We start from the raw sequence: 26,342 nt of genomic DNA, 5'->3' as shown, positions 1-26,342 counted from the left end.
GGAAAGTCACTGTATGCCTGTATATGCTATAAGATAATAAATATGAATATATAAAATGTGCATTTACAAAGTAATGAGCAGCCTTACATGCATTTATGATACTAGCTTCATTTGTATGTGGTCAAAATTTGCCAATTCAATAGACTACTATGGTATATAGTTACATAAAAATCTTTGATAAAATTTTAATAGACCTACATTACCATAATATTAATATTGTATTACTGTCTGTCTACAAAGGAAAATCACAAAGCATCTTTGGTTAAAACAAAACACACACACACACATTTTATGCTATTAGCTTTTTGCAAACCCTTAGGCTCCTTCTTTCTTGCAGTGGAACTTGGGAAACACTATGCTTGAATGAGTCACATACGCTTGCACCCAGAACTCTTTCTGGAAGGGATACTTTCATATTTGAAGCACTCACATATTTCATATTTTCATATTTGAAGCACTCACAGAAGGTACCCCAGAAAAATAACCTTCAAAAATAAGCTCATGAATTTCTCACTTTCAAAAGCTGCCAGGAACTTTGCTTCTTTGAAAGCATAGTGAGGGTGACAAGTCACATTCAGGAACCTGAGGCATACTGTGACCTCCTTCTGCTGTTGACCACTCTCTTGGTGCATTCCTAATAGTAGGAACAGAACTTAGAGACAGAAATAGAGAAACCAGGGATCCCTGGGTGGCACAGCAGTTTAGCGCCTGCCTTTGGCCCAGGGAGCGATCCTGGAGACCCGGGATCGAATCCCATGTCAGGCTCCCGGTGCATGGAGCCTGCTTCTCCCTCTGCCTATGTCTCTGCCTCTCTCTCTCTCTCTCTCTCTCTCTCTCTCTGTGACTATCATAAATAAATAAAAAATTAAAAAAAAAAAGAAATAGAGAAACCAGCAGAAAAGATTAGCTTGTTGCAGGGCCTGCTCCCTGGAGTGTATAATTCCAGTTGAGTTGACTCTCACTTTTTAAAGGCATGGTTATGTGCTCTAGGCAGATCTCTGCCAGTTTTTTTTAAAGATGTATTTATTGGGAAAGAGAGAGAGAGAGAGAGAGGAGGCACACAGAGAGGCAGAGGGAGAGTGAGGGAGGCAGTCTCCCCACCGAGTGAGGAGCCCGACACAGGGCTCCATCTCACAACCCCGAGATCATGACCTGAGCCGAAATCAAGAGTTGGGTGCTTAACCAACTGAGCCACCCAGGTGCCCCCTGCCAGTGTTTAAAATTATGATTGCTTTGTGTACGGATGTTGGCAGTAGTATTACCTGATAGAGGATCAAATGCAACTGGCCTCTGCCCCAGGAATCCAAAACTAGAAGTTGACTAGAGTTGCCGCTTTAAAGATCACAGGTCTGTGAATATTGTTGTCTTTGTGACCAGGAGACACTAGGGCAGTCGATGGCACTTTCTCATTGCTATCCATCAATGAGCACTAGTGTCAATGTTTAGATTCATTGCAATCAGAACGAACATTACTTTAGTTGAGAATGGTATGGATGCTGAATAGTGTCAAAATGATCATTCCCCTTTCCTTCTCCTTTCTTCACGTCAGACCTTGTACTTTAGAAATATCAAAGGCTTACAACTCTTGGAAAAGTTTTTTTGTCCTTTTGAATAAAAAGTATTATAAGGTGATAAAATACTCAATAAACAAACAATGCCAAAAGTGAAAGTCTCCTGTTAGTACCCACTCCTGACCCTGAGTAGCCATTTAAAATAGTTTAGTGTATTCCTCCTCTCCCTTGTTTATAAGATTTAATATGTTTTATGTATATATAAAAATGAAAATGCACTGTTTGGAAAAGAACTTTTTAACTGAGTAGTGTAACTTGGACATTTTCCAAATCAGTTCAGAAAGATCCACCTCGTTCTTTGCCTGTAGTTACATGGTGTGCTTTTGCATGGCTGTCCCATAGTTGATTTAAGTTTTCCCCTCGCCCTTGCTTCTTTTTTCTTTCTTTCTCTCTCTCTTTCGTCTTTTTTAACAGACGAGGAGGAGGTAAAAAGTCTCTGCTCTCAGCAACAGGGACTGTCCAACTACATCTGGTTCTAAAGTCACAGATGACACTAGATACATGACAACCTGAGTTTCTAGCCAAGTGTTAATGTTTCATGGTGATTAGATAGTATTTATATTGTAAACCAGTGACCTGTTGAGGGCATAAAATCTTATTTCTGTAGGAGTGAAATCAGAAATTCATCTGATCATTGTTCTCTTAAGTTCATTGCCACTTGAGAAAATGGATTTTGAGCTACTCTCCCAAAGAGAACTTTAGTTGTCTCTGTGCCTTGTGAGTGAAGACCACTGACAAATAAATACAATTTACTTCTTAGCTTTTAAAAACTCATCTCACATATATTTATTTGTTTTAATACTGATTTCTAATGTTTAAGAACATTGAATCTGTGCCTTATACCTAAAATCTGCCTTCTTACCGAAGACTGTGTCCTACTGGTATCACGTAACTGGCACCCAGATATACATCAGTAAAGTAGGTGCTCATTCACGAGTGCATCAGCAGCTAAGCCCAAGAAAGAACGTGAAAGCCAGCATTCTTCCTCCACGTGTGTCACATACTTCTGCCTTGGCACCCTGAAAGATTTCAGACAGTCATGCACCTGGGGTGGCAGCTGGTTTCTGCAGTCTCAGAGCACATTGGCTTGAGGCTTGTAAATGGCCTTGATTATTATGCAAGACACATAATGCTCTTATTAGCACCACACAATTAGCGCTGTGCGGTAAAACTGCTTTCTGTAATACCCTAATTGAGGTCCTTTCTTGCATGGAATTTACATTATATGTAGATAAATCCCTCAGCATGACATTTTAATGAGTATTTTTTAACAAAGTCCAAAGGACAATTAGAACCACCACCCACACAAGAAACACTTTTTTTTTTTAAGACAAAAAAGGCGTGGTGCCAACAGAGAGGGCTCATTCAAGACAATTCTGTTTTGTTTTGTTTTGTTTTTACTCATGAGAGACACACAGAGAGAGAGCAGAGACACAGGCAGAGGGAGAAGCAGACTCCCCATAGGGATCCCTGATGTGGGACTCGATCCAGGACCCAGGGATTCACACCCTGAGCTGAAGACAGACGCCCAACCACCGAGCCACCCAGGTGCCCCTAGACAATCCATTTTTCTAAGCGCAGAGGAGTATCCGAATGCAACAACCCACTTTCCCAGTTGCATGTGGCGTGGTTTCATATTCTGGTCCTTCACTCCTATTGATGTCTCCCCACTTCCTGATATTTCAGTTTAGGTTTTGTATCATTCTCAAATTCAAATTTTTTAAAAAGATTTTATTTCTTTATTCATGAGAGACGACACAGAGAGAGAAACAGAGACACAGGCAGAGGAAGAAGCAGGCTCCCTGCGGGGAGCCCCATGTAGGACTGGACTGGTGGACCACTGAGCGACCCAGGCATCCCTCAAATTCAAATTTAAGCTATATTGAAATCCAAATGGAGAAGGGTCCCAGGAATTCATGGCTGAATAGTTAGAGTGGTCAGTATTTTAACACTGCATTCTTTTATTCATTTTGAATCCAGATAATGGTATTTCAGTTTAACAAAGTATATGCAGGGCCATTTCTCAAGACTCACTGTGTCTATCCCTCATTCGGGCCACAGAATATCATCCATCCAGTCTTTAAGCCCCCTCTCTGGGCGCATGTCCTAAAAGGGAGAGTAGCATTGGTCTGCCCCCAAGGCCTGTCTTCCCTCTCTTCGGGTTAGATGTTTGCAATATTGAAGAAAAAAGTTAGGGACCAGGCATGGCACAGCCTGTCTTAGCAGCCTCATCTACTTCTTAAGTATTGATTTGAATTGTATCTCTAACTTGAATGTTAGAAATTTAAGAATTAGTTCTTTGTTCAGGACCCAAATCAGAAAAGAAATTTAGCTGGGGCTCTGGAGAAAATACTCTCGGGCAGATAGCTCAGCCTCTTCTGTACTCCGACCACACTCTTCATCACCTGTTCCAGAACATGGGAACTGTTTATCGCGTCTGTGAACTACTCTGCTTTTCTTCTAGACTAGAACTCTGCAAGGGTAGAAAAGATGTCTTAGTAGCCTCCACATGGTGGGCGTTATGACTGGCAGATATAGGCACTCAATGGAAATATGAATGAATAAACAAAGTAAATTAAGGTGATCACTAGGCAGTAGGGAAATGCAAATTAAAACCATGATGACGGGGCACCTGGGTGGCTCAGTCAGTTAAACATCTGCCTTTGACTTAGGTCGTGATCCCAGGGTCCTGGGATGGAGCCCCGCATCAGGCTTCCTGCTCGTTGGGGAGTCTGCTTCTCCCTCTGCTCCTCTTCCTGTTGGTGCTCCCTTTCCCAGCCCCCCACAAATAAATACATAAAAATCTTTAAAAATAACACACAATGAAATACCACTGCACACCTATTAGAATGGCCAAAAAGGACACCTGGGTGGCTCAGTGGTTGAGCGTCTGCTTTCAGCTCAGGTCGTGATCCTGGAGTCCTGGGATTGAGTTCCGCATCAGGCTCCCTGCATGGAGCCTGCTTCTCCCTCTGCCTGTGTCTCTGTCTCTCTCTGTGTGTCTCTCATGAATAAATAAATAAAATCTTAAAAAGAAAAAAGAATGGCAAAAAAAAAAAAAAAAAACCAAAATCACAAATAAGTGGCAGGAAGGATGTGAAGGAGCTAACACCCTCACACACAACTGGGGGAACCTAAAATGATACAGCCATTGTGGAAAATGGTTTGGCACTTTCTTATCAAACTAAACATAAACTTACCCTATGACTCAACTAACCTACTCCTTGGTATTTACCCAAGAAAAAAGGAAAACTTTGGGACACAAAAAAACCTGATGGAAATGTTCACAGCTACTTTATTGAAAATCACCTAAAACTGAAAACAATTGACCTGTCCTTCAGCTGGCGAGTGGGTAAACAAACTATGATCTATCCACCCAAGACAGTTATACTCAGCGGTGAAGAGACACTACTGATATGTGTGGTGATCTGCATGAATGCATTATTCTAAGGGTATAAAGCTGGATTCAAAAAGCTGTGTACAGTGTGATTCCATTTAGATGACATTCTGAAAAAGGCAAAACTATAGGGATAGGGAACAGACCAGTGAATATCAGTGGTGAGGAAGGGTTGCCTGCAGAAGAGGGGCAAGAAGGAATGTTTTGAGGTGATAGAACTGGCCTGCCTCTCGATTATGATGGTGGCTACATGATTGTTCATTCATCAAATTCATAGAAATGGATAGGGACACCTGGGTGGCCCAGGAGTTGAGTGTCTGCTCAGGTGTGATCCTGGGGTCCAGGGATCAACTCCGCATTGGGCTTCCCACAGGGAACCTGCTTCTCTCTCTGCCTGTGTCTCTGCCTCTCCCTCTGTGTCCCTCATGAATAAATAAATAAAATCTAAAACAAACAAAACAAAACTGGAAAACTGAAAAGGTAAGAAATTACTAACTTAATTTGAAAAAATAAATCAAGGTTGTTTAGCTGTTGGTGTGAATTGATAAAACATCAAAAGAAAAGTAGCCTTATTAGCCTGCAGTGATTTGTGATGTGCTCATATTCACACATGTGTAGTGAGCAGAAAAAGAGGAATCAAGGACGAGCAGCATGAATATCTGGATGGCTGGCAGAAACAGGAGCATTAAAGGAAAAACAAGTTTTATTTGGTAGCAGAGCAAGAAATCAAAAGTTCCATTTTGTTTTTGTTTTGTTTTTTGTAAGTTCCATTTTGGACACGATACTTTGAGATGCCCATTAGACACCCCTGTGAAGATGTAAACAGGCAGGTGGAGATGGGTTTCTGGAGCTCTAGAGAGAAAACAGGCCATGTTTCAGAGACAGTGGCATAGAGATGGTGCTTGAAGTCGTGGAAATACACGAGTCAGCCTAGAAAGAACCTGTAGCCAGAGAACAGAACCGACAACCACTAGTTAGGGTATTAGCTCCACCTTTGGGAGCTAGTCAGGGAGTCAACTAAGAAAACTGAAGGAGAGCCAATGAAGTGGGAAAGAAACTAGCACATGTAGTGATGAGGAAGACAATGGAAAAAGTTCTTCAAGGGAAGAGGATGATCAGCTGTATGGGAGGATTTAGACTGTTCAAGTAAGAGGACAGAGGAGTGCCTATTAGATTTGGCGAGACAGATGACTGACTGGCATAGCTTGTGTGGACTTTGGGGGCAGGAGGTTTGGGGTGAGGAAGTGGAGATAGTTGCTATAGTCCATTCTTTGGAGAATGGGGACAGAGGAATAACAGCAACTGGAGAGGCATGTGGAGGTCAAGGTAGGGGTTTTTTTTTTCTTAGATGGGGAAGATGGGTGTGCTGATGAAATCACCCATGGAGTAAGGTGAGAGAACACCATGAGGAGGGCCGGAGAAAAGGAATAGATAATTACTGGAGTTCTGTCCTTGAAAGAGAGAAGGCTAGGCTCTAGAGCCACATGACAGGTTGGCCTTGGATTGGTTACAACAGAACAACTGCCAGTGCTCCTAAGGGGAAGGTAGAGGCGCAGGTGGGTGGGGAGATTCAGGAGTGAGGAGAGGACATGCATGGAGTTCCCTCTGTGTTGGTTTTCTCCAAGAAAACTGAAGGTGGGGGTCAAGTGCAAGGAGTAGATTAGACTGCTAGAGATTTGAAAAGAGCCAGAAAAAGAGTACAACGGGTTTTAGAGGCTGAAGAAAGGCTTATTGCAAAAAATGGAGAGACAAATGAGAGGATCACACACCCTTTATATAAAGCAAGGCCACAGTGCATGTGTGCGCACACACACACACACACACACACACACACACCAAGCAAGGGCCAAAAGACCAACCCCACAGTAAATGAAGTGGAGAAGGATGTGAACCACAGTGATTAGGCTAAACTCAGAAGAATCTACGCAAAAAAAAAAAAAAAAAGAGGAAGAGTCTACGCCTGAAGAAACTGCATTTTAAGCTGAGGAGAGGGGGGCTCTGGAGCAGCTGGCTCTACCCAGGATTAGATCCTATCCGTAGTCCAGTTTCCTCTGTAGGCTGAAGACCACTCCATTGGAATCACATTGCAATCAGCCTCTTCCCCCACTGATGTGATGTTCAGGAGCAGTGTGAGTGAAGGGCAGTATTTCTACAACCAGTTGTCAAAAAGGAGAGTGAAGTCCCGGCAGAGGCATCCGGAGAAGTCCAAGCAAAAGCAAGGGGTCTGAGCTTTCACAGAGCTAAAATTCTTCAGTGTAATTGCTGTCAGTCGTGTAAGCAACAGAGCTGTAACTGCAAATGCCAGGTGCGTGGCGTTCTTAATGCTGATGTAAGAAAGCACCATACACTTACCAGTTTTAAACACCACAAGCCTATCCTAAAATTCTGGAGGTTGGCAGTCTAAATGAGGTGGCAGGGCTTCTGGAGGCCACAGGGGAGAATACATGCCTTGCCTTTTCCAGCTTCTGCAAGCCACCTACATTCTTTGGCTTATGGCCCCTTGTACATCTGCAAAGCCAGCACTAGAGCACTTGCAGCTCCCTCTCCAAGCTGACCTCTGACCTCCCTCATCGCATCTCCTTCTTTCTTTCTCCTATGAAAAGGCTCTTCTACTCATGTGGGTCGGGCCACGCCCTAGGACATAATCACTCTACCTCAAGATCCTAACCTGAATCCCACTTGCAAGGTCCCTTTGACATGTCGGGTAACATAGTGACAGGTCTGGGCACGGGGATAGGACCTCCTTGGGCAGGGAGGGAGCTCTGTTCTGGCGCAAGAAGCCTCTGCACTATCCGCTACTGTCATGTAGTCCTGAGCCATAGCCTGATGTCAAGAGCACTGCATTCGCTTCACTCGGTCCTTGAAAGCTTTTCTCCATCCAATGCGTAAAGTGATAGGCTCTAGAGCTTTGAAAAAAGATATTCTTTATAAGAAGATCTCAGATGAAATGTGAAGTGAACAAGGTATGTTTTTTTTTCTGTTCCATCATAGAAGTTTTTCTGTGTTTTGCATATTTGAGACTTTTGAACTTCTGCTACATAAAACCCTGAGGGTAGACGTCCTCTCCTAAGGTTTATGATGTGGTTAGTTTCCCACTCCACATGACCCGCGTGTATTAAATACGCAGGTAATGTTGATTGACCTAAGACTGATAGAGCATGTCATTGACGCTTATATCCTTTGTCCACACAGTCTGTGTTTATGAGTAAGTGTGCATAGACCTGAGGCTGGCTGTGGCATACGATTCTGCGGCCGATCCTGGTGGAGACGATTCTGATATGTAACTTCATCTTTGTGACCCTGAGGAAATCACCCTCAGAGTCTCACTTGGCTCCCATGTAAATAATAAGTACACTGCTCTCCTGGGATGGGGTGTAAAATACCTGACTTCTGTTCACAAAATGAACAGTATTATAAATGCCAAGTATTGCCAGAAACTACAATTGTGCCTCATGTAATTCATCTATGTCTCTATAAATTTTCTGTTTTCAAATAGATGTGGTATCCTTCATTATTTGTCATTTAGAATGTTTGAATTTAGCTTTCAACCATTTTATATTCTTTCAAATATTGGCTCCCTTTTGGTTTTTAAGGAGATTTCTGTTTGTATCCCATTACACTTGTTTTTGCTATAGTAAAAACACTATTTGAAGATTTAAAATTCTCTTGATCTATTTTGTAACACGTGCATATGGAAAGATACTACACTGCCATTTAGTACTTGTACTGGTCAAGGTGCTGGCAGGAAACCACTCTCACAAGGGATCACTAAAGAGTCACATGGAAACAGTGAAAAGAAACCAATAGGGAAGGATACAGCACCTAGGAGCTACTAGCAGGAGAGCATCTTCTGCCCCAAAGGCACCAGGAGGGAGGGCTTGCCAGAGCTGACAATAGCTATGGCTGTCAGAGCAGGTCCTGGCAGACGAGCACACCCACTGCCAAATCTGCACGCAGCCAAGGGAAGGGAGAACTCCGCTCCCACCCTCCCAGGCCCAGAGGAAGCCAATGGGCAAGGGAGCCAGGTGATTGCCCTCCATAGCAATCCATTTCCTGTCACTTCCAGGGTGGAGAGAAGGGGGGCAGGATCTAGAGGAGCAAACAGAACATGCCCCAGCACAGAGGTCTGTTGGAAAAAGCATTCCAAATTAATTTATCATGGCCTTTAGAATTCGGTTGTATGGAAACACACATGTACCCCCATCCCTAAGTCCTGAGCCCTCCAGTTTCTTTCTCTCACCACTGCAGTCAGTGGTTGTAAAGTTGAGCTGGTCACTGTGGCTAATGCCTAGATTGGCTTCTTCTTCTGTGGGAATTAAGACTTAGCTAAGGGGGATCCGTGGGTGGCTCAGCGGTTTAGCGCCTGCCTTTGGCCCAGGGCACGATCCTAGAGTCCCAGGATCAAGTCCCACATTGGGCTCCCAGCATGGAGCCTGCTTCTCCCTCCTCCTGTGTCTCTGCCTCTCTCTCTCTCTCTCTGTGTGTATCATAAATAAATAAATAAGTAAATAAACAAATAAATCTTAAAAAAAAAAAAGCCTTAAAAATAAAAAAGTCTTAGCTAATACAGGGATGCCTGGATGGCTCAGTGGTTGAGTGTCTGCTCTTGGCTCAGGGCGTGATCCCATGGTCCTGGGATTGAGTCCTGCATCAGGCTCCTTGTGGGGAGCCTGTTTCTCCCTCTGCCTACATCTCTGTGTCTCTCATGAATAAATAAATAAAATCTTTTTTAAGAAGACAGCTAATATATTTGCTGTGTAGACCCCCACAGTGATGGCAGAGAGGAGGTCCTCGCTTTCCTAGCAGGCCATCTGAGAGGCGCTCTCCTTCATTCTTCCCTTCTTTCTTTTCTAGGGTGGAGCTTCAGCATGGGGTCAGCTTACCAGTTTCACAGCTGGCGTGTGTTTGTGATAGTCTGTGCACTCCCCTGTGTCTCCTCAGTGGTGGCCCTCACGTTCATGCCTGAAAGCCCGCGGTTCTTGTTGGAGGTAATGTGGATTACTATGAATATTCAAGGGAGCCACACACATTGGAAAGAGTTCCCCGTTAATGCCAAGGAAATGTGTTGGCCTCTCTGAGAGATAACTTTCCCCTTGCTACTAGGGAACCATGGGGTGTTGGTTTCATGGAGACATGCTTTAAACGACGAGTGTGTGAAAAAGCTGCCTCATGGCCAAAAGCACTAATGTTCCTCCTCAAGCAACTTTTCACTCAATGAAGAGACTTTGTCTTACTTTTTTATACAAAAAAATGTTAGCAGCCACAGATGCTCTTTCTTGTTATAGGCACATCCATTGAACTGCTAACGTACTTAAGGCTATCCAGTGGGATACCCCATTTGCACAATTATAGCCAATTTGATCTGACAACACAAGATAGACATTGGAAAATCAGGGAGTGTAAGTTTTGTGCCTTTTAGCCTTTCACCATCTATTTGCATTTCTTAGGTTGGAAAACATGATGAAGCGTGGATGATCCTTAAGTTAATTCATGACACAAACATGAGAGCACGGGGTCAGCCTGAGAAAGTCTTCTCGGTGAGTACCTGCTTCTCAGTGAACCTTCTATACCAGGGGCCAGGAAGCCTTTTCTGAAAAGGCCAGATTATAAATTTTTCTCTCTGCACCAGCTACTCTCGTCTTTTAGTTCCTTTTATTTCCGCTGCACATGTTGTACTCACCGCCTCTGTATGTGCCGTTCACTCTGCATGGAATGTTCTTACATCCTCTAGTTACAAAGTTTATTCTCAATGGGGAAAGCCAATCTAAATTAATGAAAGTTAGATGGATGGAAGTTTTTGGAAGGAACAATGGCTTAAATGTTTTTACCTAGGCAGTCCTACAATTAGACTAATAAATGTTTTGTCTGAAATAGGTTTAGGCAGACCTACAGTAAGACATAGGGAGGCATAAAAAAGATCTTCAGTGTCTTATAAATAAAATCAACTATAGGTGTTAAAACATATTAAACAATCCACTGACATGTGATTTACTTATTTCATTTTTATTTAGAAGACAAATTTTTCATAATGTACATATAGACTTCAGTTTGGCCTTTATCTAAATTATCACACATTCTTCATTAGCAAAGTTCTTTGTGCAATGTATGGAGAAATGAATATCAGTAATGGATGGCCCTCCATTGAGTACCTGGAAGCCTTTGAATAGGCCCTTCTTCTTTTAAGCAGATGCTCATCAGAGGAAGAATTTTTTTAAGTGAAAGGATCATAAGGCTGGAGGAATCTTGAGGCATCATCCAAATACTCAATGTCACTCAACCCTTCTTAGCCAGATGAGGATAAACCCTATAACAAAGGGATTTTCTGAGAAAATGAGAATCTCCAGGGCCTCACCATGCTACTCACCTGCTTTTTCTTCCAGAAGGTTTGAGTTACCAAATTCACATATGGTCATCCATGTTTTTTAGTAGATAAGGTGAGAACAGGGGGGAATACCCCCAAAATAATAGGTAACCTCAGAGTCATTTATTGGGTGACTTTCAAAGTCATTACATGATCCTGTCATGACAAATTTGTCTTTTTCCTTGTTATGCCTATAATACAACGAATCTGCATGCATTGCTCCAAAGCCTCCTTTTTAGACCCTTCTTCTTATGCCCTTACCTTAAATAATGTTTTCCACAACTCCACAATTTTTTTAGCTAATTCTGTTTTAACCTCGTATGCTTTCCTTAGCTGACTCCTATTCTCTATCTCCTAACGGACAATTCTTCTGAGCTCCAGACATACATGTTGAAGGGCTTTGTGGAAGTCCTTCTATGTCCTTTCAAATCTGAGTTTCCTTTTTTAAAAAAAAATATTTTATTTATTTATTTGAGACAGAGAGAGTGAGAGAGAACAAGCAGGGGGAGCTGCAGAAGGAGAGGAAGAGGGAGAAGCAGGCAACCCGTTGAGCAGGGAGCCCGACACAGGACTTGATCCCAGGACCCTGGGATCATGACCTGAGCCAAAGGCAGATGCCCAACCGACTGAGCCACCCAGGTGCCCCTCAAATCTTAGTTTCTAAGTCTGAACTTACCACCTCGAGTCTTCAAGCATCTTCTTTTTACTAAGTTCTACCAGAAAATACCACCAAACTGGAAACCTTAAAACTACTCTATTTCTTTATTCCCTTATTCCCATAATATTCAAGAAATCACTCTGTCTTATTATTTGCATCCTAAATATCACTGCACATTGCTCTTTACTTTTTACCCTACTGCCACTGATTTCTTTTGGCCCTCATCACTCACTGCCCTCTGCCCTTGAACTATTCTTCAGGAATCTCAAACTCTTTGTAGTTGGCCAATATTTTGTTTTCTCTCACAGCTCAGGATGTTTGCACATGGTATCTCTCACACTTAGAATGGCCTCCAAGTGGTTTACATACATGGCAAATAACATACTTCTCCATGAGCCCCAGCTCCAATTTAGTCCATGAAGGCTTCTCTCATTCCCAAGTCAACTTGGGTGTTCTGTAAAATACATCTCTCCCATCCAAAATAGATCTCTATTAGAGATTTTTTTCTTTGTATGGTAATTGCTTAGAGGATGTGATATTTTATGTGTGCATCTCTGTAGTCTAGTGCTGGACCTAGTACCCAGGGGATGCTTGTGGATGAATAAACAAATATTGATGAATAGAAAAGAGGAAGCCTCCCAAAAGTAATATGTTGAGTGATAAGAACACCTCTGTGATTTAAAAAAAAAAATCTAGGCAGACCTACAGAATCCATGCCTACATGGATTATTTTGAGCTGACTCTATTGGGAATCCCACACTTAACTCAGACATTATTTTCATTAAATACATGCCTCTTGGGATCCGTGGGTGGCACAGCGGTTTAGCGCCAGCCTTTGGCCCAGGGCGCGATCCTGGAGACCCGGGATCGAATCCCACGTCGGGCTCCCGGTGCATGGAGCCTGTTTCTCCCTCTGCCTATGTCTCTGCCTCTCTCTCTCTCTCTCTCTCTCTCTCTCTCTCTCTCTGTGTGTGTGTGACTATCATAAATAAATAAAAAAATTAAAAAAAAATACATGCCTCTTTGCTTACATAGCCAGGAACAGGCTACCGCTTACTTTGTATAATTTGGAAGTTGCTGAGAGTCCCCAAATCACCACTGTCAAAAAGACAATAGACCTGTCTATTGGTACCTGGATTCTCACAATAGAAGTGCTGTTTTGGATGTAGGCAGAGCACCAGAAAAAGGTGTTCAAAAGTTATCCCTGGCAGGGGTGACACTGGGGCAGATTTCTGTGTCCTCTCTCAGAAGCTAAGTAAACTTTGACTAACAGGAGAAGATGGGACAAGTCCACAAAAGGAACCATTCTTTTTTTTATTTTTATTTTTTCTCTTTTCAGGCTTCATTCTCTGTGTTGAAAGCATTGCCTCTGCGGTGCCTAGGTTCTTTTCCCAAGCAAAAGAGGCTCATTTAATTCCTAGATGCAGCTTTTCACAGTGAACTCCCATCATTTATTTCCCTTCTGTCACTGAAGAATCCATGTTAATGCTTGCAAAGCTCATTCCCTCGACTTTGCACCATGGTTGCCTGGGGGTTATTTGCTGACCAGCCACTGTGGGTTAGGCTACAGGAAAAGGAAGAAAGAGCCATAAAATATAAAGATAACTTTTAAGAACACAAGTTGCATGAGGAAGCTTTAAGAACTATGTCGAGGGACCAAATTCATCGAATCAGTCAGCTCCAAAGTAAAGTATGTACAATCACTTCAGTCCAAGCAAAATAATTCTTACTCCAGAAGCTAATCTCTCTGAATGTTTTATTGGCTAATGTGTGCCTTTATGGTCATGCTTCATAGAAGGGCATTTCAGTTTCGTATTATTCCATCGTTCCTGTTCTTCTCCCTTTGCTCCATGGTATTCTCTCCTATTCATTGCTCTGCAGTTCTTTTAAGTGATGTCGGGATCTGTATACTCATTCCCATGGTCTCATATAGGAATGGAATGATTATCAAATATCTGCTTACTTTTGTGGGAGTTGGGTTTTGCTCCCTTAAAAACAAACCCTAGGCCTTCAGAGAAGAGAACTCAGCACTGTGCACTGTGTTGCTCTTTACAGGTAAACAGAATCAAAACCCCAAAACAAATAGATGAACTGATTGAAATTGAGAGTGACACAGGAACATGGTACAGGAGATGTTTTGTTCGGATCCGCACAGAACTCTATGGAGTAAGTAACCAACCTGCCCTGACTGCCGGCCAACTTGTTGCATTCTAAGCTGGTCAGAGGCAGGGTTGATTGTCACAGTTCCCTGCTGTCCAGGACACCTGAGTCCTGCACGAGGACCAGGTAAAAGGACCCCCCCCCCCCCCGGAAGAGCGGCCTAGCCAAGACATTCCATCTTTGGGAAGGGAAGGTGCTAGGTGAGGGGTCTTGGCAGGGGCGGGGCACACTGAGGTTTTTGGCTACTCTGTCCATCGGCTTCCAGGAAGCTACAAAGTGAAACTTGCAGGATTTGGTTTCCGATAGCCTTCAGCCTTTACATTGTAAGTTCAAATGAATCTGGTTGAAAGAAAACTCAGGGTTGTTTTTATAACTGGTGAAGGGGATTGGGGAGTGGGGTCACTGGATAGCCGCACAAGAAAACTAACTCTTCAATATTTCACAGATTTGGTTGACTTTCATGAGATGTTTCAACTACCCCGTCAGGGAAAATACAATAAAGCTTACAATTGTTTGGTTCACCCTGTCCTTCGGGTAAGTAATATTTAAGTTCTCGGGGAGTGAAATCTTTACATTTCCACCCAGTCACATGGCTTTCCTTTCTTACACTGTTTGACGCTGTTAAGATGTCAGGAAAGATTTTTTCTTCAGTTTAGGTTTGCTGACCATTATAGTTTTATAAGCGACTTACCTTAGTTCATCATAACGCTGGGTGGTGAAACCCATAGTCCTTGGAAAGCCCCATGGGGCCTTGACCATGGCCAACGGCTCCCTGCTCAGGCCACTGCCTTGGCACTGCCTCCAGACACTGCGCGGCTCATTTCCTCACCTCGTCGGAGGCTTTGCTCAGATGTCACCCTCTCAGGGTCACTGCCCTCAGCCCTCTCTGCACCCTTCTCAGCCTTATGAGTCCCTCAGAGCACCTTCCACCTTCTTTATTCTGTAGAGAATAAAGCTGTGTCTCCCCCTCTGTGGGAGCTCTGTGAGAACAGGATTTTAAACTGTTTTGTTCACTGCTATGTGCCCCTGGCATGTGGTAAGCACTCAATAAGGCGTTACTAAATGAATAAAACCACCATATATGTGGTGGTTTTCCTTTTCTAAGGAAAGAGGAGGTAGGAAGAACATATCGGGATTTTATTTGCTAACAGCTTTAGAATATTTGTGTCCAACTCTAGTTTGCGTAATTTACCGTTTTTTTTCAAAGAGGCAGTTAGGTAATACCCTACACTTTCAGTTCAGTAGGCTCTTAATGCCCTAGTAGAGCCCAGCATCTACAATGCAGGTTCCATCTGGAAATATCCCTAAATTAAAATGGGAGAGTGGTTAAAGATGCCTGATCTTCCACAGTGCCATGAGATGTAGTAAAGGGGAAGACCAGGAAAGTGTGGATCAGGAGACCTAATACCTCATCATGTTCTGTGACTTGGAGACGCTACCAAGTTCTCTGTCCTGATTTCTGACTTAAGAGGGTTGATTGAGAATATGTAAAGTAACTCCCACTCAAGCTCTAAAACATGCATTAATCAATGAAGGCAGAGAAGGCTGAAAATGAACATGTATTAGTGCCCACTACATGCTAAACACTCAGCTGGGTACAAAGATAAGCCACTCGGAAGTTCTCCCCTTGATGTGGAGACTTACCTCATAATACCTGGTTTGCTCACATTTCGTTATTTATTACTGACCACATTTTAAGCTTTATGGTTTCCTTGTAATATCCCTGAAATGTCAAACAGTGCCTAGCATTGGGTCGCTATCCAGTAAGTGTTCACTGAATAAATGAAAAATTAGCTGAAACTCCTCCACATCATTGATGTCCCAGGCTAGCGTGCTTCCCTCATTGTTGCCATTTTCAAAGATTGTTGTCCTCAATATATGCGGAGAGAGAAGTGTGATAGACGTTGCATCCCTGAATCATTTCTGATTTAGTGGCCACCATTTACACCCCCACAGTAGTTCATTCATGGTGTGTGAAAAGAAGGGGCTGGAGATCTATGGAATCCTGAGGCAGAGATGTTTTAGAAATCCTGATGACAGTGACGATGATAAACACTGAATAGTCTTTTGAGCGCTCACTATGTGCACTTTGCACTTTGCATCCCGTTTAACCAGAGTAAGGAAAGGGGGCATTGTCATCTCTCTGGTATTAGAGGTAGGGCACCTCAAGCTGACATGAGTGCGTCTGAAGCATCACCTGAGGGCACCTGGGTGGCTCAGTTGGTTAAGCGTCTGCCTTCCGCTCAGGTCATGATTCTGGCGTCCTGGGATTGAGCCCCCCAGCTCTCTGATCAGCAGAGAGTCTGCTTCTCCCTCTCCCTCTCCCCCTCCCCACCCCACTTGTGTTCTCTCTCTCTCTCTCTCCTCACTCTCAAATAAATAAATAAATCTTAAAAAAGAAGAAAAATCACCCAAAGGACTCCATTGCCAGAATTTCTGATGCAGCCATTCTGGGTAGCATCTGAGACTTTGCATTTGTAACAAGTTTCAGGTGATGCTGATGCTGCTGGTCCAAAGACCCTACTTTGGGAACCACCAACTTAGAGCAGTACTCTCTAATAGAAATAAAATGTGAGCTGCATATGTCATTTTAAATCTCCTAGCGGCCACACTAAAGAAAATAAAAGGAAACAGATGAAATTAATTTTAATAATGTATATTTTTTAACTCATTATGTCCAAAATAGCATAGTTTCAACATTTAATCAATATAAAAGTGATTATGACTTATATTACATTCTTTTTTTCTTAAGTCCCTAAATTTGGTATTTTAAACTTAGAGCACATCTCATTTGGACGAGCCACATTTCTTTTTCTTTTTTAAGTTTCTATTCAAATTCCAGTTAGTTAACATGCAATATAAAATTAGTTTCAGGTGTACAACATAGTGATCCCACACTTCTATACAATACCCGATGCTCATCACAACAAGCACGCTCCTTCATCCCCATCACCTATTTCACCTGTCCTCTGCCCCCCTCCCCTCTGGCAACCATCAGTTCTCTATAGTTAAGGGTCTATTTCTTAGTTCGTATCTTTCTCTGTTTTTTTGCTTTGCTCATTTGTTTTGTTTTTTAAATTCCATGCAAGTGAAATCATACAGTGTTTGTCTTTCTCTGACTTATTTCACTTAGCATAATACACTCTAGCTCTATCCACATTGTTGCAAATGGCAAGATTTCATTCTTTTTTATGGCCAAGTAATATTCCATGTACGTATACACACACACACACACACACACACACACACACACACACACACATACACACACCCGTATCTTCTTTTCCATTCATCAGTCGATAGACACTTGGGCTGCTTCCACAGTTTAGCTATTATAGATAATGCTGCTATAAATATCAGGGTGCATGTTTCCCTTTGAATTAGTACTTTTGTATTATGTGGGTAAATACTCCAATTGCTGGATCATAGGCATTATTTTTCCAAAGAAGACCTACAGATGGCCAACAGACACATGAAAATGTACTGTCACTGATCATCAGGGAATGCAAATCAAAACTACAATGAGATATCACCTCAAAGCTGTTAGAATGGCTAAAATCAGCATAAGAAACAACAGATGTGGGATCCCTGGGTGGCGCAGCGGTTTAGCGCCTGCCTTTGGCCCAGGGCGCGATCCTGGAGACCCGGGATCGAATCCCACGTCAGGCTCCCGGTGCATGGAGCCTGCTTCTCCCTCTGCCTGTGTCTCTGCCTCTCCTTCTGCCTGTGTCTCTGCCTCTCTCTCTCTGTGTGTGACTATCATAAATAAATAAAAATTTTAAAAAAAAAGCTTTCTTCCTTTGAGATTTGATGACTTTCTTTAAAAAAAAGAAACAACAGATGTTGGCGAGGATACGGAGAAAGAGGAACCCTCCTACTCTTGGTAAGATTGCAAATTGGAGCAGCTGTTGGTGAAAAACTACATAGAGGTTCCTCAAAAAGCTAAAAATAGAGCTACCCCATGATGCAGCGATTGCACTTGCCACATTTCACCTGCTCAGGAGCCACATGTGGTTACTACACAGCACAGCAGCACGACTGAGCTGTTGCCTGCTAGAAAAATACATTAGAGGGTAAGGCAGAAAGTGGAAATAACCTAGATTTTCAGATAATAACCTGAATAATGCTCTTCCCAGCCTTGAACCACTTGAGAAATGGGTCTCTGCCCTTGAGCTAAGAGTATCACAGTAGTGTAGGAACCAAGAAATATTCCCTATTAGTAAAGAGGTCATTCTTTAATGACACAGTTCTTGGACACCAGGAGTTTGTACCAGCAGACTAGGAGATGGGGTTCCTCAGGAAGCCTGGGTTAAAGAGAAAAACATCAGGGCCAGGAAGCCTTGTGTTGAGAGAGAATGCAGGTCCCTTCCCAAAGGCGGAGTGCAGGAATCACATACCTGGGGTTTCCTGGGCCATCTCTCCTGGCGTGATTTTTGCAAACTTCAGCATGGGACAGAGGGGGCAGTACAGATTACTGTTGGGTGATTCCTAATATTGCAGGGAGCCAGTCAGAATCAGAAGTGTTTCTCCAGGAACTACTACCTCTCTGAAGATGTCAGGGGGGCAGTCACTGGCACCAGTGTGCTGGTACCTTTACGTACTCACATTTCTTTTCTTTGCAGGTACTATGGCTTATCTGTGTGGTTCCCTGATGTCATTAAACATCTGCAGTCGAATGTGTTGCCAATTCAAAAGATAGAGAGAGAGAAAATTTCAAACTTCAGTGTTAACTTTACAATGGCAAATCAGCTTCACCTTGGAGCGGAATACGAGAATGGCAGGTCCAGAAGCTTTGACATAACTTACTTTGCTGTGTGTTCTGAGAAATGTATTTCTTCTTAACCTTCGTTGCACAGAAGCATGCACAGTTGTTTGGTTGTTTTGTTTGAGTCTGTACGTTAGTCATTCTCAAACTGAAACTGAACACTCCCAAATGGGCTTTAAAAAGGTACATGTGTATCAGTACTTGACTTAAAACCACTTCTGAAATAGCCATTTCACATTTGTTAAATAGTGGAATTGACTACTATGAAAAGAAAATTTAGAGAGACACTGGAGAGGCCACAGAAACAAGACATGGAAGAGAAGAGTGAGGAGTACGAGGAAACAAGTTGGGTTATAGTGTTAGTTAATCCAGAGAAGAAATCCAAGTGTGATTTGATGCCTGCCTCCCTCCCCTGAAAGAGGGGACAGCTTTTCAGAAGCCCTTCCTTCTCCACTAGGCTGGTCAAGAATTGGCATCATGTTGTATCAGGAGGACTTGTCACCACAGAACAGGAATGATTCCCCAAAGTGCAGGGTTTTGAAAATATAAAGTAAGTTAGCAAAGGACATTTTTGAAGATGGCATCTGGAATGCATCTTGACAAGGAGAGAGAATGGGCTCAGGAAGGCAGTTCCGATACATTCTTTCAGGGCAGATAAGGGATAGACGAGGCCGTTTGTTTCTCTCGATTAGCTGTTGTCTGAACAAATAATGGCTGGTGTGATGGTTTGCATCATTCTTAGGAAATTGTCCCAGATGCAGAAATGGTAAAATTAAAAATTTTTTAAAAACTGAACAAAGTTCTCCAGGGGAAAACCACTTGGAAGGCTGAAAAAGAATTCTGTAGGATACTTTTGGTTTATATAACGAAAGGGAGAATTAGGAAGTAGAAGAAATTGTTTAAATCGGCAATCCCGAGAGGGGCCTAATCCTTATGCAAGCCACGTAGGATCACCATCCCTCTCCCACATGAAACACCAACCCAAGTCTGCACTTGTTTTTCCATGGAAACCTTAGAATCACGTGCTCTTGTAATTGCAGGGTAAAAATTTACTTCCTTTATTTTTTAAAGTATTGTTGCTCCATTAGAAATGCCTGAGCTATTTGTGCCTCTGACATATTTTAAATGATGCTTGTTAAAGTTCTAAGCTGATTATTCAGTCACCACTAGTAGCTGTTTTACATTAGCAATATAAAGATTAATCATTTGAATAGTATCAGAATCTCGGTAAAACATATATATTTATTTGGAAGGTGATCGAACATTTATCGTTGATTATCAATCCATGTCTCCTGGAAGTCCTTCTCATACAAGCAGATCTGAGTTGTAGGCTCTTTTAAGGTGTTAGGATCATCACGACTGTTACCATCCTCACCATCTAGAATCCCCCACCTGGCAGCACCCAAAAGGTTTCATCATTGTACATTGTATATTTTTCTAAAAATAAGCAGAGCTCTCTCATTGCTCTGCTTGGTTCAAGGAATACTTGTTGGCTGTGAGAAAAAAAACGTTCATGGGAATGAGAGTGGCCTATGAGCTGCTTTCTTTCTGTGAGCCCAGAGTCAATGTTCTCTCTTCAGAATAACTGGGAATCTCTATATGAAAATGAAGAAACCTTGAGTTTTTAGCTTAGGAAACAGACTTTCATTAAAAGTGAGCTTGCGGGATCCCTGGGTGGCGCAGCGGTTTGGCGCCTGCCTTTGGCCCAGGGCGCGATCCTGGAGACCCAGGATCAAATCCCGTGTTGGGCTCCCGGTGCATGGAGCCTGTTTCTCCCTCTGCCTGTGTCTCTGCCTCTCTCTCTCTCTCTCTCTGTGACTATCATAAATTAAAAAAAAAAAAAAAAGTGAGCTTGGGAGGGGCAGCCCTGGTGTCCCAGAGATTTTAGCGCCACCTTGGGCCCGGGGTGTGATCCTGGAGACCCGGGATTGAGTCCCACGTCGGGCTCCCTGCATGGAGCCTGCTTCTCCCTCTGCCTGGGTCTTTCCTCTCTCTCAGTAGCCATCAGTCTCCAAACTCTCTACCTTCAATAGCATACTCTACAAAATCTGTTACCAACATTGCAAAAGCTAAGTGAAGTTACCATGATGGCCATCTCTTCTGCTGGAAAATAATATCAGTGAGCCAAGAGATAACCAAAGGACAGGCTGCATGAGGAAGAGTGAGGAAAGCTAAGAGCTTAGAAGATCCAGAGGCCCTGCTTGTCGGAGCCTCCATAGTAGGGCATCAGATCTCTAAACCTGTTTGACTTCGCTTCAAATCGTGATGGACACAGTCATTGATAAGAATTTGTGTGTGTGTGTGTGTGTTTTGGGCAGATTTCTAGGGATGAAGTTCAAATCGATAACTTTCAAAGATTCAGTTTTTAAGGCCTGTACCTTTGAGGATGTGACTTCAGTCAACACCTACTTCAAGAACTGCACATTTGTTAACACCATTTTTGACAACACAGGTAAGTGTGCTACTTAGCCCTGTCTGGGGCCTCTTCAAATGGCCCAGTTCTTGGCGGAAATGAGATACCCCTGTGATAGTGGAGGCAGAGGCTTAGGGGGACAGTGGAAATTAAAGGAATGGATTTCCGGGGATCCCGGGTGGCTCAGCGGTTTAGCGCCTGCCTTTGGCCCAGGGCGCAATGCTGGAGTCCTGGGATCAAGTCCCACGTCGGGCTCCCAGCATGGAGCCTGCTTCTCCCTCCTCCGGTGTCTCTGCCTCTCTCTCTCTCTCTATGTCTAAATAAATAAATAAATAAATAAATAAATCTTAAACAAAAATTTTTTAAAAAGGAATGGGTTTCCTTAATCAGATTGGATCATAGTTAAGCTTTTATTATTTGTCTCTGTTAAATTTAATGCAAATAGGACTTGTTGAAGTTCCAAGTTAAACACAAAATCCTTGGAGCGCCTAAGTGGCTCACTCGGTTGAGTGTCTGGCTCTTGATATTGGCTCAGATCATGATCCCAGGGTCTTGAGATCAAGCCTGGTGTCAGACTCCACACTGAGCATGGAGCCTGCTTAAGATTCTCTTTCTCTCCTTCTGCTCCACCCCCACCCACCCTGCTCACATGTGTGCACACTTTCTCTCTCTCTCTAAAAAAAAAAGAAGAAAAAATCCTTTGAGTAATTTTTTTTTAAAGATTTTATTTATCTGAGAGAGAGAGAGCACACAGATGGGTGGAGCGGCAGAGGGAGAGGGAGAAATGGACTCCCCGCCAAACAAGGAGCGTGATCTTGTATCTATCAAAGGCAGATACTTAAGTCACTGAGCCACCCAGTGCCCCTCCTTTGAGTCATTTTTGAAGAAAAAAATTACCCTGTAGTTTATTTTGGTTTATTTTTTTTTTTTTTATGATCTTGGTTTCAAAATTTGATGTCCACTTAAGTGATCATGCCTGAACTGCAGTGAACAGAGATGGATAACATACAGCTATACTTACTGAGACAGTTTTTTAGTCCAATCCATGTGATGGAGTTTGGAAAACTTTCCAGGGGAAAAGAGGATTGGGGATGGGAGGAGGGGACAACTGATTGAGCATCTACTGTCTGCTGGTTCCTACTCTCTGTCTTTAGACATTCATTATCTCATTTGGTGAGATAATAGTGGAGGCTTGAAAAAATTAAGTAATTTGGCCATGTTCTTAGACCTGGTAACAGCTAACATTTGAGCTAACATCAGTTTGATCTGATTGCAGAGCCCATGCTTTCCCACCTCTACCCTCTGGTGTGTCTGCCCTGAGTCCAAAATAACAGCCCGGCACTGGCAGGAGTATAGCGCTGCCTTGTTACCAGCCCTGCCTTCCTGGTGCTCAGATAGGAAGCAGCTCTCCCCAGCTCCAAATGACAGTGGCATTAGGTGTCTTCAGGTGTTTTTAAACAGTGCTGTCACTTTCTTCTAACTCATTCTGCCTCAGAAGACCAGCTTTTTAGGTAGATCTTGATCAGCATGGACAATAACAGTTTTGATTCCCACTGCCTGTTAGCAGAACCCACCATTCATCTGCAACCCCTCCTTGGATACATCCAAGTTCAAGTCAAAAAAAAAAAAAAAAATCAGCAGCATATGCTAATGACCTTCTAATAAGGGCAAATCTTACTCCTTTGTGAGTTCTTCTGCTTTGACCTCAACTTCTGCATTCAGCTTCAAGGGCCCAACAAAGTCCTGTTGCTTCTCTTTGCCTCAGAGTCCCATAAAATAGCAATGATGAGATTGATTCACGCGCATTTTGAAACATACTGTTTTTGTAATCCTAGTTTGGAAGCTAGTAGTACTCTAATGATAGTACTTATGTAACATGATAATTAGAACAAAGTAACATTACAAAGGACTAAGCAAGTAATATAATTAGCACTGGCCAAACATAAGAAATCAGAAGATAACTGGACTCTTTATTCCTTTATTCAACAAAGGTATCCTTCATTCAGCTACTGTGTAATGTGAGGTTCTAGACTAGCCCCGGTGCTTGGGCCAGGCCCTGAAGTCCTCAAGGAGCTTACAACACCGTGATTCTTTCCTGAATTCTTGACAAGCTTTCTTATACTGGTGCACAACCATAACGAGCTTGATGAATGGTCTTTGTGTCCACAGATTTTGAGCCATATAAATTCATTGATAGCGAATTTCAAAACTGCTCATTTTATCACAACAAGACGGGATGCCAGATTACCTTTGATGATGACTATAGTGCCTATTGGATTTATTTTGTCAACTTCCTGGGGACATTGGCAGTGTTGCCAGGGAACATTGTGTCTGCTCTGCTGATGGACAGAATTGGGCGCTTAACGATGCTAGGTATGTACTTGGTTTCATGTAAAATAAAAGAGCTGCCCTTGCGATCTACGGGGAGCCTGGTTCCCACTGTACCCCCTACGCCTTCAGGGATTTGCATCCCGCAGAGATGAGGAGAAATCCCTTAAGACCTTTCATTAGGGCTAAGTTTTAATGAAAATTATGTCTAATTACATTTCGTTGAGCAGCTTCCATGAGTTAACAGACTGAAGAACTAATTATGTGTGACTAATGTATATTTTTCCACTTAAGTAGCTGAGTAATTGGTGATATGCATTTCATGCTTGCTGTGTTTAGAAGGCAGTCGGAGAGGCAAGCCTTTATACAGGTGAGCCGACCTGTACCTGAGCTTTTGGAGTCCAGGCCACAGCTTCCCCTTGGGATTCAGTTTTGCTGAGAGATGTCAAAGACCCAAGGATCATTCTCTACTAAGACGATGGGAAACATTGCAGCCTTTTGTCTCTTTCATTGGCAGGTGGCTCCATGGTGCTTTCGGGGATCAGCTGCTTCTTCCTGTGGCTAGGCAGCAGTGAATCCATGATGGTAGGCGTGCTGTGTCTGTATAACGGATTGACTATCTCGGCCTGGAACTCTCTTGATGTGGTCACTGTGGAGCTGTACCCCACAGACCGGAGGTATGTAGAAGTGGGCCTCTGGGAAGAGGCACTCTAAGCTTCATGCGACCACTGAAAACTCAGAAAAATAAGCCAAGCTGTCATTTCCAAAGAAAGTGAAAATCTAAAAAAATACCTGGGTTATGAGGTTGTAGTTTTCACTCATACCTTTTAAAAAGGAAGTGTCAGGGCAGATAGTTGCTAGCAGGAATAAGTAATAAGGCAGCGGAACTTGTGAAGGAATTTTATTGTGTTCATGACTTGGTTTGTTGGATAACAACATGAGCAACCTATTGAAGTCATGAGATGTAGGACATAAGAACCTCTCTTGGACCACATTTTGAGCTGCTAATCAGTCCTCCGAGGGCTCTTACCTTCCTTTGCAAGTGTCTGCACAAGCTCTGTATTAAGCAACCACAGAGAAGTACCATATCTCTTGACCTTCCTGGTCTGTTGGAGGAAAACCCAACACATTTCCAGGTACAACAACAATAGCAAAGATTGCTATTAGAAGGAAATTCTGGGGGCACCTGGGTGGCTTAGTTGGTTAAGTGTCTGCTTTTATTTATTTTTTTAAAGATTATTTATTTATTCATTCATGAGATACACGCACACACAGAGGCAGAGACACAGGCAGAGGGAGAAGCAGGCTCCATGCAGGGAGCCCGACGTGGGACTCGATCCCGGGTCTCCATGATCACGCCCTGGGCCGCAGGCAGGTGCTAAACTGCTGAGCCACCCGGGGATCCCTAAGTGTCTGCTTTTAGTTCGGATTATGATCCAGGGGTCCTGGGATTAAGCCCCGAGTCTGGCTCCCTGTACAGTGGGGAATCTGCTTCTCCCCATCCTTGCCCCTACCCCCAACTAATTTTCTCTCCCTTTCTCAAACTAAATAAATGAAATCTTAAAAAAAAGAAGAAGAAGAAAATTCTGCATTGGTCCCAAAGTGGAAACAAAAAAACTTTCCATCTTATATCAGAGAAAGGGCTAAAAGACAGTTTTTGGGTAGAGCTGGAGTAGCTGAATAATTAAAAGAATAGAAGCCCTGTTTTTCCATTTGACATGAGCAAAGACAAATGGCCTTTGCCTTCTTTTTTTCACATACGCTTTGTCACCATGGAAGTTCTCTCTGCTGGAGGATGGGGCCAGTATTTTCTGAACTTTGAAACAGAGGAGGGATTTTTCTAGGACTATGCAGAGACATATGGGATAATAATTTTCAACAACATCTATTACTGAGCTTATAGGAACATTATGGGAACTATATAACCTTCTCCTGTAGCAAATTGCAAACTCTTGTGTATGTCTGCTTATCACGTGTTCTACTAGACTTTCAGCAACCTCCTATTGAATGTTAAGGTTCCAAAAGGAACCATATATTCCACATACAGCATCTCCTTCATTCATTCAATAAACATTAGTTCTCTATTATGAGTGAGTTTCTGGTGTAGATGCTACAGGTCTTAGGATAAGGGTGCTGCCAGAAAAAAAAAAGAAACAAAGAAACAAAAAAAAAACAAAGAAAAGATTAAGACTCTGCAGTATCCAGTGGGCATTGTTTTATCAAGCCCCCTTCCTGCAAACAGGGCCCAGATGTAGATTAAATTATACATTTAAAATAAACCCCTTAATGTTAAAGCAAGGCTATGGCATAGCTGGATGGATACCTTTTTGTTATACGTGTAAGGGTTTGATACTATTTTAGATGAATCAGCTGCTCATCCCTCTACCATAAGGGATGGAAGGATGAGTATTCTTCTATGGCAAAATCTAACTTAAAAAAACAACTTGGGAAGTTCCTCAGGTGAGAAACATGGACCTGCTGTGATTCTATTGTTGGAATTTTACTAAATTTGATGGTAAAGAACAGAAATTGCTACTTGTGTTTGCTACTTGTGGTTGTCTTTGAAGCAGAGAACTATGCATGTGCAGATTTTCATAGGAGATAGGGCTGTGCAAGAGCAAGTGGGGCGGGCAGTGAAGTCTGGAAGAGCTGCAGTGAAGCCTGAGCCCAAGGGAAGCAGTGAGGAAGG

At 42.8% G+C, this 26,342-nt stretch overlaps 1 protein-coding gene across 2 annotated transcripts in view; it reads left to right on the top strand.

The window, feature by feature from the left end:
• SV2C (synaptic vesicle glycoprotein 2C) overlaps positions 1-26,342 on the top strand; it is a 208,219-nt gene that overhangs the window by 167,461 nt on the left and 14,416 nt on the right. For both annotated transcript variants that reach the window (XM_038532518.1, XM_038532517.1), the window contains 8 exons: positions 9,823-9,956; positions 10,416-10,505; positions 14,043-14,153; positions 14,593-14,681; positions 18,770-18,928; positions 21,231-21,364; positions 23,495-23,698; positions 24,171-24,330. In XM_038532518.1, the coding sequence (XP_038388446.1) occupies positions 9,823-9,956; positions 10,416-10,505; positions 14,043-14,153; positions 14,593-14,681; positions 18,770-18,928; positions 21,231-21,364; positions 23,495-23,698; positions 24,171-24,330 (1,081 nt within the window). The remainder of the gene's footprint in view (positions 1-9,822; positions 9,957-10,415; positions 10,506-14,042; positions 14,154-14,592; positions 14,682-18,769; positions 18,929-21,230; positions 21,365-23,494; positions 23,699-24,170; positions 24,331-26,342) is intronic.

The sequence above is a fragment of the Canis lupus genome, chromosome 3 (assembly GCF_011100685.1).
Source record: "Canis lupus familiaris isolate Mischka breed German Shepherd chromosome 3, alternate assembly UU_Cfam_GSD_1.0, whole genome shotgun sequence".
Taxonomy (NCBI): Eukaryota; Metazoa; Chordata; class Mammalia; order Carnivora; family Canidae; genus Canis; species Canis lupus.
This window is presented reverse-complemented; position numbering and strand designations above follow the sequence as displayed.